At 45.8% G+C, this 13,462-nt stretch overlaps 1 protein-coding gene across 1 annotated transcript in view; it reads left to right on the top strand.

Moving 5' to 3' along the window:
* Positions 1-13,462, top strand: part of LOC144772139 (TRPM8 channel-associated factor homolog) — a 225,455-nt gene that overhangs the window by 43,797 nt on the left and 168,196 nt on the right. Inside the window, exon 3 of the mRNA XM_078656294.1 lies at positions 10,760-11,700. Within this exon, the coding sequence (XP_078512420.1) occupies positions 10,760-11,700 (941 nt within the window). The remainder of the gene's footprint in view (positions 1-10,759; positions 11,701-13,462) is intronic.

Below are 13,462 nucleotides of genomic sequence, written 5' to 3'. Positions count from 1 at the left end.
GCTGGGGATGCCCAGACGTGGGTCCCAGGCACTCCACACCACTTGGAGTCAAGCTAGCCGGGCTGAAGAGAGGTGTTACCTCGAAACCGGTCCGGTCCTCGGATGCTTGATTCCGGTCTGGGAAAGATATGGCTGTTGTAGTTCGGACTGGACTGTTCCCATGGGGCAACAGGGTCAGAGCTGATTTGCATAAAGCCATTATCTGACCCAGGGTGGTGTGGAGTGCAAAAAAACGATGGATTTGGGCCCAGATCTTTTGACTGGGGGAGTGTGTGACATTGATCCACATTCAGTCCATCACTTGTTGTTTTTTGCAATTGCCGCCCTAAGTGCGCTGGGGATGCCCAGACGTGGGTCCCAGGCACTCCACACCACTTGGAGTCAAGCTAGCCGGGCTGAAGAGAGGTGTTACCTCGAAACCGGTCCGGTCCTCGGATGCTTGATTCCGGTCTGGGAAAGATATGGCTGTTGTAGTTCGGACTGGACTGTTCCCATGGGGCAACAGGGTCAGAGCTGATTTGCATAAAGCCATTATCTGACCCAGGGTGGTGTGGAGTGCAAAAAAACGATGGATTTGGGCCCAGATCTTTTGACTGGGGGAGTGTGTGACATTGATCCACATTCAGTCCATCACTTGTTGTTTTTTGCAATTGCCGCCCTAAGTGCGCTGGGGATGCCCAGACGTGGGTCCCAGGCACTCCACACCACTTGGAGTCAAGCTAGCCGGGCTGAAGAGAGGTGTTACCTCGAAACCGGTCCGGTCCTCGGATGCTTGATTCCGGTCTGGGAAAGATATGGCTGTTGTAGTTCGGACTGGACTGTTCCCATGGGGCAACAGGGTCAGAGCTGATTTGCATAAAGCCATTATCTGACCCAGGGTGGTGTGGAGTGCAAAAAAACGATGGATTTGGGCCCAGATCTTTTGACTGGGGGAGTGTGTGACATTGATCCACATTCAGTCCATCACTTGTTGTTTTTTGCAATTGCCGCCCTAAGTGCGCTGGGGATGCCCAGACGTGGGTCCCAGGCACTCCACACCACTTGGAGTCAAGCTAGCCGGGCTGAAGAGAGGTGTTACCTCGAAACCGGTCCGGTCCTCGGATGCTTGATTCCGGTCTGGGAAAGATATGGCTGTTGTAGTTCGGACTGGACTGTTCCCATGGGGCAACAGGGTCAGAGCTGATTTGCATAAAGCCATTATCTGACCCAGGGTGGTGTGGAGTGCAAAAAAACGATGGATTTGGGCCCAGATCTTTTGACTGGGGGAGTGTGTGACATTGATCCACATTCAGTCCATCACTTGTTGTTTTTTGCAATTGCCGCCCTAAGTGCGCTGGGGATGCCCAGACGTGGGTCCCAGGCACTCCACACCACTTGGAGTCAAGCTAGCCGGGCTGAAGAGAGGTGTTACCTCGAAACCGGTCCGGTCCTCGGATGCTTGATTCCGGTCTGGGAAAGATATGGCTGTTGTAGTTCGGACTGGACTGTTCCCATGGGGCAACAGGGTCAGAGCTGATTTGCATAAAGCCATTATCTGACCCAGGGTGGTGTGGAGTGCAAAAAAACGATGGATTTGGGCCCAGATCTTTTGACTGGGGGAGTGTGTGACATTGATCCACATTCAGTCCATCACTTGTTGTTTTTTGCAATTGCCGCCCTAAGTGCGCTGGGGATGCCCAGACGTGGGTCCCAGGCACTCCACACCACTTGGAGTCAAGCTAGCCGGGCTGAAGAGAGGTGTTACCTCGAAACCGGTCTGGTCCTCGGATGCTTGATTCCGGTCTGGGAAAGATATGGCTGTTGTAGTTCGGACTGGACTGTTCCCATGGGGCAACAGGGTCAGAGCTGATTTGCATAAAGCCATTATCTGACCCAGGGTGGTGTGGAGTGCAAAAAAACGATGGATTTGGGCCCAGATCTTTTGACTGGGGGAGTGTGTGACATTGATCCACATTCAGTCCATCACTTGTTGTTTTTTGCAATTGCCGCCCTAAGTGCGCTGGGGATGCCCAGACGTGGGTCCCAGGCACTCCACACCACTTGGAGTCAAGCTAGCCGGGCTGAAGAGAGGTGTTACCTCGAAACCGGTCCGGTCCTCGGATGCTTGATTCCGGTCTGGGAAAGATATGGCTGTTGTAGTTCGGACTGGACTGTTCCCATGGGGCAACAGGGTCAGAGCTGATTTGCATGAAGCCATTATCTGACCCAGGGTGGTGTGGAGTGCAAAAAAACGATGGATTTGGGCCCAGATCTTTTGACTGAGGGAGTGTGTGACATTGATCCACATTCAGTCCATCACTTGTTGTTTTTTGCAATTGCCGCCCTAAGTGCGCTGGGGATGCCCAGACGTGGGTCCCAGGCACTCCACACCACTTGGAGTCAAGCTAGCCGGGCTGAAGAGAGGTGTTACCTCGAAACCGGTCCGGTCCTCGGATGCTTGATTCCGGTCTGGGAAAGATATGGCTGTTGTAGTTCGGACTGGACTGTTCCCATGGGGCAACAGGGTCAGAGCTGATTTGCATAAAGCCATTATCTGACCCAGGGTGGTGTGGAGTGCAAAAAAACGATGGATTTGGGCCCAGATCTTTTGACTGGGGGAGTGTGTGACATTGATCCACATTCAGTCCATCACTTGTTGTTTTTTGCAATTGCCGCCCTAAGTGCGCTGGGGATGCCCAGACGTGGGTCCCAGGCACTCCACACTACTTGGAGTCAAGCTAGCCGGGCTGAAGAGAGGTGTTACCTCGAAACCGGTCCGGTCCTCGGATGCTTGATTCCGGTCTGGGAAAGATATGGCTGTTGTAGTTCGGACTGGACTGTTCCCATGGGGCAACAGGGTCAGAGCTGATTTGCATAAAGCCATTATCTGACCCAGGGTGGTGTGGAGTGCAAAAAAACGATGGATTTGGGCTCAGATCTTTTGACTGGGGGAGTGTGTGACATTGATCCACATTCAGTCCATCACTTGTTGTTTTTTGCAATTGCCGCCCTAAGTGCGCTGGGGATGCCCAGACGTGGGTCCCAGGCACTCCACACCACTTGGAGTCAAGCTAGCCGGGCTGAAGAGAGGTGTTACCTCGAAACCGGTCCGGTCCTCGGATGCTTGATTCCGGTCTGGGAAAGATATGGCTGTTGTAGTTCGGACTGGACTGTTCCCATGGGGCAACAGGGTCAGAGCTGATTTGCATAAAGCCATTATCTGACCCAGGGTGGTGTGGAGTGCAAAAAAACGATGGATTTGGGCCCAGATCTTTTGACTGGGGGAGTGTGTGACATTGATCCACATTCAGTCCATCACTTGTTGTTTTTTGCAATTGCCGCCCTAAGTGCGCTGGGGATGCCCAGACGTGGGTCCCAGGCACTCCACACCACTTGGAGTCAAGCTAGCCGGGCTAAAGAGAGGTGTTACCTCGAAACCGGTCCGGTCCTCGGATGCTTGATTCCGGTCTGGGAAAGATATGGCTGTTGTAGTTCGGACTGGACTGTTCCCATGGGGCAACAGGGTCAGAGCTGATTTGCATAAAGCCATTATCTGACCCAGGGTGGTGTGGAGTGCAAAAAAACGATGGATTTGGGCCCAGATCTTTTGACTGGGGGAGTGTGTGACATTGATCCACATTCAGTCCATCACTTGTTGTTTTTTGCAATTGCCGCCCTAAGTGCGCTGGGGATGCCCAGACGTGGGTCCCAGGCACTCCACACCACTTGGAGTCAAGCTAGCCGGGCTGAAGAGAGGTGTTACCTCGAAACCGGTCCGGTCCTCGGATGCTTGATTCCGGTCTGGGAAAGATATGGCTGTTGTAGTTCGGACTGGACTGTTCCCATGGGGCAACAGGGTCAGAGCTGATTTGCATAAAGCCATTATCTGACCCAGGGTGGTGTGGAGTGCAAAAAAACGATGGATTTGGGCCCAGATCTTTTGACTGGGGGAGTGTGTGACATTGATCCACATTCAGTCCATCACTTGTTGTTTTTTGCAATTGCCGCCCTAAGTGCGCTGGGGATGCCCAGACGTGGGTCCCAGGCACTCCACACCACTTGGAGTCAAGCTAGCCGGGCTGAAGAGAGGTGTTACCTCGAAACCGGTCCGGTCCTCGGATGCTTGATTCCGGTCTGGGAAAGATATGGCTGTTGTAGTTCGGACTGGACTGTTCCCATGGGGCAACAGGGTCAGAGCTGATTTGCATAAAGCCATTATCTGACCCAGGGTGGTGTGGAGTGCAAAAAAACGATGGATTTGGGCCCAGATCTTTTGACTGGGGGAGTGTGTGACATTGATCCACATTCAGTCCATCACTTGTTGTTTTTTGCATAAAGCTGGAACTGGCATACTGGAGGGAGTTAGTTTTTGGGATAATTGGCACCCATGGTAAATTAGTGGTACTGGCATAAATTGGGTAAATCTTGGTATAAGGGACACCTGTGGATAAATGCTGGTGCTGAGATACTTGAGGAAACTCTTGGCAAAAAATTGATAGCACATTTGAGGTAATTCTTCCTCATAAGGGAGTACAAGCATGGCATATGAGTAAACCATGACAAAATGGTGGCCATTACATACTAGAGGTAATGTTTGACATAATGATCACACATGGTATATGCAAGGCATTAATAGCAAACTTCCAGCAAGAGCATATTGAATGAATTTTCAGCATATTATTATTATTATGATTATTACAAAAAGTTTATATAGCACCTGAATCAACCCGGAAGGGGTATCTCTGCTCTCGTAGACAGATGTGGGAGTACTGGCCCTATGAGAAGCGTCTAGAACAAACATTTTTTCAAGGACTTTCTAAACTGAAGATGGTCCGGACACTGCCTCAGTGTAATAGGGAGCAAGTTCCAGTGCCGGGGACCGAGATTTGAGAACGCTTTCCCCCCTGTCCTTGACTTGTTAATCCGGGGAACTTTGAGGAGGGATTTTGAGCTAGAGCTAAGGGGAGTATATTGGTTAGATTTCTCTGCGAAGTATTGCTGGGCCATTGCCATACACCACCTTATGAACGATGCAGCAAACTTTGAGTTTTATTAGTTTGAGCACCAGAAGCCAATGAAGCTGCTGCAGCAGCAGAATCGAAGGTGATCTGTAAGGGGCGTTCAATACCAGCTGTGCCACTGTATTTTGGACTACCTGTAAGCGGTCTAAAGAGGCCTCGTTAGCCGAGACTAGTAGAGCATTACAGTAGTCGAGTTGACTCAAAACTAGCATCTTAATTAGAGTCTTCTGTGTGTCGTCTGGAAGGAAAGGAAATACTCGTCTCAGCAGACTCAGCTCTTAAAAACAGGAGCTCACCATGTGGGCCATCTGCTCCTTCATGTTCAGGCTCTGCTCAATGCAAACCCCTAGATTTATTTACTGACGGCTTTGGGACGGGAGAGACACCCAGCTCCCTTGGCCACCACTCTGGTGTCCACACCAATGCGGCCTCTCCGAAGAGCATAATCTTCCCGGCATTTAATTGTCGAAAGTTTTTACACATTCACTGAGATATTGCTAGCATGCCGGAAGAGAAGGTGGTCTGGGCCATCACGGAGGATTTGTCAAAAGAGAAGGTAAGCTGGGTATCATCCACATATAATATTGGCATGAACTCATATGTCCTCAGGAGATCGGCCAAGGGCGCAAGATAGATATTAAATAGGGTGGGGCTTAGACGAGAGCCCTGAGGTATTTCCTTGGTAAACTTCTTAGTCGTAGATCTATAAGGTCCCAGGTTAACTGTCTGGAAACGATCAGAGAGGAAACTAGACATCCACCACAGGGCCTCTCCCTTTATCTCGGATTCCTCTAGTCTCCTGATCAAAATCTGGTGATCAACCGTGTTGATCTAATAACACCAGTAGAGCGGGTTGCCCTCTATCTAGTGCTAGCCTGATGTTGTCCGTGCTATGTTTAGGCCTAAAGCCTGATTGCTTCACATCCAGGCTGCCTGACGCTTCGACATGAGCTGACAGATGTTTCATAATATGCTTTTCCAAGATTTCGCTCAGGAGTGGTAGGAGGGATACTGGTCGCAAAATTCGAGAGATCGTTCATAGAGGCCTTGGTGTTTTTGCGGAGTGGGATGACCTGTGCTACCTTCCGTTCTGGTGGTAAGTGACCTTCATTTAACGATGCGTTCAGCAGGGAGCAAATGGGAGCAGACAGTTGTTTAGCGAGACAGGCAGTGCATAATGTGCATTAATTACAAATTGCCGAGCCTAGCACAATGGTGGCATTTTTTGATGCAAGAGGGCAAACAGAATATTTTGAACAAAAAACATTTGGATCACCTATTGGCGATCGTCAGGTTTAATTGGCCTGACATATCATAAATCAACTTTGAGTGCCCTTTCAGAGCCTTTAGACCTTTAGCAAATGTATGTGAAAACGTTGCTTCAAAATGCAATGTTTGACCTATTTTTTCAAAATGTTCTCAGGCGATAACCCCCATGTGACTTCGCTCATTCGCTACAATTCAGTGCAAGTCGTATGCCCCAGCTATTTCAAAGTTCACGGCAGGTCTCTATTGTAGATGGCGTCTAAAAAAGACATTTGTTTCACATCAATATTGTCATCAATATGGTGTTCTCTGGGTTAAGGTAATGTGACATCAATCCCTGGAGATTTGGGGTTATATGTCATAAGATGTCAGTTTCTGTGATGTCATTAAGGTCAAAGTGTATAGGATGTCCCTTCTGTCCAAAAGTTACATTTCTTTTTTTCTTAAAACCTTACTGAATTGCCACGATCTGAGCCTAATAGTTATAAAGATATGTTGTTCTGTGCCTCAGATTTGAATACCTGATCTAGAAAGGGTTTGAACATTGTAGCCACTCCTACAATAAAGAATGACAAATGGAAAACACCATCAGCCCCTTGGTTTTCAACTGAGCTTGCGACTTCTATAAGACACTATAAAGCATGCGACCAGTAATGGATGAAGGCATTTTTGGAGGAGGCTAAGAATATATATTAGAACATTGGAATGTTAGAAGCTCCATTGAAAACAATCGGCTTCGGCTTGGGCCTTTAGCGCTGCAGCGGGCCTTTAATAGCTGGTATAGCTCGCTACGGCAGGTTTATAAGGCTATATTAGTGAGAATAAAATACTTCTGAGAGACCCTGTAGGGTAGCAGAAAGAACATTTTTAACTGAGTGGATTTCAGCAGCTGCCGTTTTTAAAATTGCAAAAGATCTCTGTCTCCCTCCTTTTCATAAGAAGGTATGAATGGGTCAGAGAAAGTGGTGAATCCTTTTCAACCTCCTTTTACGAACAGATAAATAATATCACCCTTAAACTTGGGGGACACGAAGAAGCAGAGTATGAAGACCTTCTCCCTGATACAAAGGTCCACATTATCAAGCTTTTAACATTTGAAGACATCCTCTTGCTTACATATTGTTGAAGATGGTTTGCTCCAGTGATAAGGAGCTTATGTAAAGCTTCTCAGAAAACTGAAATATATCCTCAGAAATGGAAGGATGCTCAAATCCAGCCAATACTAAAGAAACCCTGTAGGGCCTCAGCAGTTGAGCAATTGATGGCCCATTTCTTGACTTCCCTTCTCAGTGAAAACTCTAGAAAAGAAAGTTGATAAACAACTTCAACTGTATATTGATCACATCCTGGATCAGACCCAAGCAGGCTTCCATCCCACCCATAGGTACAGCCCTGTTGACAGTACTTGATGATCTAAGAATGCTCTTGGATAAGGGGGACAACGCTGCTTTGGTGCTATTGGATCTCAGCGCTGCCTTCGATACAGAATCTCATACTATCTTGATACACAGAATACGGACAAAGGACAATCAGAGTGGGAGCACTTTACCTGCTTACCTTCTTCTATCGAGCCCAACCCAGACAATGAATATATAATCTTTTCTATTCACTCCACATAGACCTTTAAGATCAGGCAATGATCTGTTTCTTAAGCAGGGGTGGTTCCTCTGCTAAGGCGGACGAGGGTCACCCCACTGCTCTGTGATCAGTTGAAAAAGAAAAAATGAAATGATAATAACAAATGATATTATTATTTTATTTTTCGGTGATGGCCCAGCTGGTATGGGGTGGGGCTGGACATCATAGGAACAGGGAGAGGAATGCTTCACTCTCTTAAGTGGTACAAAAGGGGGTGGTGATGGACAGAGCATATGAACCAATCAAGAAACGTCACACATCCAATAAGTATAAGTAGTTATCAAGTTTTTAAAGAATAAAAAGAGTTCTAGCACTTACGGGAGTTATCTGGTTGCGCTTGACCGGGGCAAAGTCAACAGTTCAAGCTGACTACGATGAAGAGCAGGCCAGGGACATGAGTTGTGCAGGCCCGATGAACAATGTACCTAAAAGGACAGGATTGTGCATATTTATCAGATATTTTGCATTCCTCTCCTCTTTCTCTGTGCTGGCACTCAATTGGATGCCTTGCACCAATGCAGGCACCCCTGGACCATCCTGCAAGGGTGTCTGTGTTGTAGGGATGATTATTTTTGTTCAGGAAGGGGAACCTTTCTGCACAAAAACAATCAATGAAGGGGATTTCCTCATTCCATGTGTGCTGCAGAATGCAGCACACATAAAAAGAATAAATATGTAGAAATAATGTTATTTCTTCTTGTTGCGCCTCCCCTATGCCTCTCCTGGGAGTCGTAGGCTTTTGACGCATTCCTAGGTGTACAACTTTAAATCTGGGAATATGTCAAATGCCATGGGTGTTACATGGGAACACCCACCGTAACACCCATCACACACCTACCCCTTGTATTTTGAGGCAACGCATTACAGCAACTTGTGCACATAGGGTGGCTTTATGTGGCCTTATAGATATGGCTAAGCCCTGAATGTCAAAAATGATGTTCTGGCAGCTCACAGGACTTGTAAATGAGCCCCAGAGTCTCGCACAAAGAGGCTAAGAACGAGTTCTGAACCATCAAATTTGAGACTTAAACTAAGAAACCTTGTTCCCATTTAGAGCTTGTGTGATGAGTGCAGTTTTTATTCAGTTCAGTTCAGGCCCTTTGTCACCTTCCCTCAATGGTGGGCAACATCACTCTCTGTGGGGGATGCTCTATGCTATCTTACTAACCGCGCTCAGTGGCACTTAGCATATCTGTAGCATAGGCAGGCTCTGAGCCACCTGCACCTCATGGCAGGAACTTTGAGTATTGAAAAGTAGGACCTGTGCTACCTATGCCCAATGGCAGTTATTGTGCCACTATACAAGAGAAGCCCTGTGCCACCCCAGGCCAGTGGCAGACATGGTTGCCTTACGAAGAGCAGGCACTGTGCTACCTGTCATAAATGTCAACCTTTTGTGGCCGATTAATGGTGACATCAGGCATAACCTAGAAGAAGTGGACAAACTCTTGTTTACCACTTGTAATGGTTGGTGGCTTTCTGGGCAGGATGGAAGAACAGGAACTGGCTGCTAGTGTTCACATGCAGAGTGTGTGAATGGAAGGAAAAATAAAAGGATGTGTCTCATGACTTTCATAAGCAATATTGCCACACTGCTTCTGGCTTAAGTTCATAGAGGGTCTTGGTCTCATGGGTAAATTGAATAGCTGAGCAGAAGGGACAGACGGGCATATTTACAAGGGCATTGTGCCACAACACACATAGAAAGAACATAACACCATGAATGATTGTTCATGTGCAGGAAGGTGTCCCTTCCTGCTCATAAGCAATCATTAAATAATGATGATTTGCTGCTTCTATGTGTGCAGCCAACATAGATGTAAAAAATGCCATTATGGATTGTTTATGTGCAGGAAGGAACACCTAGCCTAGGAATTCTGAAATTCTATTTTAGAATTTATTTCATAAATAAAAGTTTGACGTCTTTCTTGAAAGATGTAGTTGAAGGCATCAATCTTATTTCAGGGTGGAGGCAGTTCCAAATTCTCGGGGCAATGCCAGCGAAAGCTCTATTGTACATTTTCTTCCTGGAGAATCTCTGTGGTTTCAGCAGTAAGGTGATGGGGCTTCTAGAGGATCATGAGCCTCCAGAAAGTTCAAGCTTCTTGGCGAGATAGCTTGGGGTATAGAAGTGCAGAGCTTTGTGAATCATGCATGCCATTTTCAGCTGAATTCTTGCTTCATCGGGGAGTCAGTTAAGGGATTTGAGGTCCAGAGAGATGTGATTGTTCCTTTTTCATCCTGTAAGGAGTGTTGCAGCAGAGTTAAGGGAGACCCTTGATGGGTCTGTTGTGGATCTGGGCAGGCCAGAGAAGGTTGCACTTCCATAAAAAAACTTGTAATCTCGTGGACGGGCAGCAGCGAGTAGTGGCGGTGCAGGTGCGTGATGGTGGTGCATGCCACTCCATTAACACCAAAACTCATAATGAGGCCCTTAATGTGTATTTAGTTTTTATATGTTTCTTACGCTTGTATATTTAATACTGGTTTATTTATTTTAGGGGAGTAGGTTGGAAAGAAAATAATCATATAAGAGAGTGCACACTCTCAGATTGTCTTGTTTTTTCCCCTTATTACTTGTTGTCCCTTAGTGCATGCTCTCAGATGATTGTTTTGTTGTTTACCCCAGTGCACTCTGTCAAATGATTGTCATGTAGCTTTCCCTAAGTGCATGTCCTCAGATGATTTTTCAGTTGTACTCCCTTAGTACTTGCTGTTTTCCATTAGTGCACTCTCTCGGATGATTGTCATGTTGTTTTCCCTTGGTTCACTCTCCAAAGTGATTGTCTTGTTTTCTCTTAGTGCTTGTTGTTTGTCCTTGCTGCATAATCTCAGATGATTGTCTTGTTTTCCAGACATGGAATTGACTTCATCCAAGATTTAAGAAGCCTTCTCGCTGGAGTTACAGATTTGAACATTGAAAATGGAGGAGTGCCTTCCCAGCTCTTGGTCCATGGGATACTGGCCTGCCCTGTTGGACTTGATGAGTCTCATCAGTCATTTCTGGCTGCCGCATACTATGGCAAAGGGAGAGTTGTTGTTGCAACACATGAGGGCCAACTGAACACACCTTACCTTAAACCATTTTTACTCAATGCTATCTCCTGGCTGGATGCAGGGAGGAAGGGGAAAATTGGCATTGACAACAGCTTGAAGGGACTCAATGATCTTCTCAATGAGAACAAGGTGCCAAGTGGAATTTCTGACCTGATCCCAAGTCTTAGTGTCTACTGCTGCCAGTCATACACTGATGATAAGGCACAGAAGATCCAGGAGTTTGTGGCTGAAGGAGGGGGCTTGCTCATTGGAGGCCAGGCCTGGTGGTGGGCCTCGCAGCATCCAAGCCAATATGCTGTAGCAGACTATCCCGGCAATAAAGTACTGAATACATTTGGAATCTGCATCCTGGGCAAATCCTTGAAGGCTGGTACTTACAAACCTATGAAGCCTGAAGATGTGACACAGGTGTACCACTTTCGTAGAGCTCTTTCCAGGTTCCTGCAAGATAACAGTGAAAAGAAGGATACAAAGCCATCTCCATCACATTGGCTCCAAAAACTGGGGCAAGATTGTGCTGAATTTGTGAAGATGTCCGCAGAAGGTTCTGCAGCGGTCTTCTCTATTCACCAAATGTTGAAGGATCTGCTGCGTCGCACTGGGATTCCAACAGTGAGTAAAGGCAAGCCGATTAAAAACAACTCAAATGAGTCAATTCTGATCCAGCTGGCGACATCTCTTTATGATCGATACCCCGATTATTCCGATGTCATCCTAACCATCGATGCAAAGAACCAAGGTATGGGCAAATTTGTTGTATCATTGTCATATAACTGACTTACTATTCTTGTATAACAAGATGGTTGTTTAGGATCTTTAATTTATAGGAAGCTAGATATTTATACTCACAAACTGGACATGGGGCCTTGGTCAGAGCTTGGCAGATGTGAATAAGCACCCAAAAATTGGTGGTGTATTTTCTTCTCATGAAATTCCATCTACCTTATTTAAAGTTTTTTGGAATTGAGGTTGGACATCTGTGCGCCACCTCTGCCACGTACCAACACCTCGGTTGATGGTATAACATGTGTCTTTTGATAAACAGACAGATTTACAGTACAATATCTGTCACTGTCACCATGCAGATAATTCTCCACACTGGTAATGAAGGGGAAAAATATACAAATAGCCCTTCTTTCCATACTTGCACTCCAACAATAACACAGGTAAAATGTCCCTGCAGCTGCAAAATGTAGGAATTTCCTTTGAAAATGCTGTCAACCAAATGGCTGCTGAAATTCAAATGTAAAGGAAGCTCACAGTAAAGTATTTTTTCTCATTTATCTTTTTAAATTTAAAGTAAAATTCAGTTATAGAAACATGTAAATTTTTCCTGCCAATAGTTTTCACTGTGCAGGAATAAAGACAGATGAGACACTTCGGTCAAACTCTAAATTAGGCCCTAATTGTTTTAATGGAAACACAAAACACGTATTATATGTATAATACCCATACATTCGGAATGTAGGGTATACAATAAATAAAATATGTGAGGAATGTAGTTTATTATATGGTGTGATTGCGAAACCTCTCCGTGTAACAAACTCACAAATCCATCTTGGGTCTAGTCAGGCTCATTTGTAAAATGTTTGCTCAACCCTGGGTAGCTGTGGCTTCGAGCAGGCAGGCGTTAACAAAGGAACATGTGCAAAGCATTTAGAAGTATCAAAACAATTGAATGAGAAAGAAACATGACACAAGAGAACTCATACACCAATTTATAAAATTATAGCTTATTTCAATTCGTTTTTACACACCAAAATCAACAAAATCCACCGGACGATTCCGGAAGTATAAATATTTAAGCACATTTTATATCCCAGTTTGTCATACAAATTACAAACAAGCAATGGCAATTAGAGCAGTTAGTGGTTACTATGAGAAATTTTGTAAACTTCTATAAAGTTGCTGTGGGGTACTCCGGCTCACTTTGGGCAACCTACTCCAGCAGAGAGCAAGTCACAGAGGCCAATAAGACTTGGTAGAACAGGAACCTTGCAGTCAAAGCAGTCTCCAATCCAGTTCCAGACTGAATGATCGAACTGCCATAGACTTCAATGGAGTGGTCCTGATGCAAGAGATACAGGATTATGAAGTTGTTGCAGGATGCTGAGGGTGTTGATCCCATGACAGAGCCTTCCTGGGGCTACTCCTCAATCAAGATAGGGAGAACCTGGCTCCAGGGACCAATATCCCTCAACTCAACACAAACTATTCAAAAACATGGTGGATCATTCTATCAGCTAATGTTAATCAACCAACCAAAATTATCTTGTTTATAGTAACAGCTATGTTCTCAGTCCTGTCTTTTATATAAACATTGCCATGTGGTCCCCATATGTGACAATTCAATTGCAATGTTTTATCTCATTGAATAATTCATAGTAACATCTATCTTACCCCAGTCAGTATATCATCATAAGGACAAATATATGTATCCTAATCTTTACCAGTTATTTAGAAGCATCATCTGTCACCCAAGTGGGTACACTTTGCCTATT

The sequence above is a fragment of the Lissotriton helveticus genome, chromosome 8 (assembly GCF_964261635.1).
Source record: "Lissotriton helveticus chromosome 8, aLisHel1.1, whole genome shotgun sequence".
Classification (NCBI taxonomy): domain Eukaryota; kingdom Metazoa; phylum Chordata; class Amphibia; order Caudata; family Salamandridae; genus Lissotriton; species Lissotriton helveticus.
Note: the sequence above shows the minus strand (reverse complement) of the source record. Positions and strands in the feature narration are given on the sequence as shown.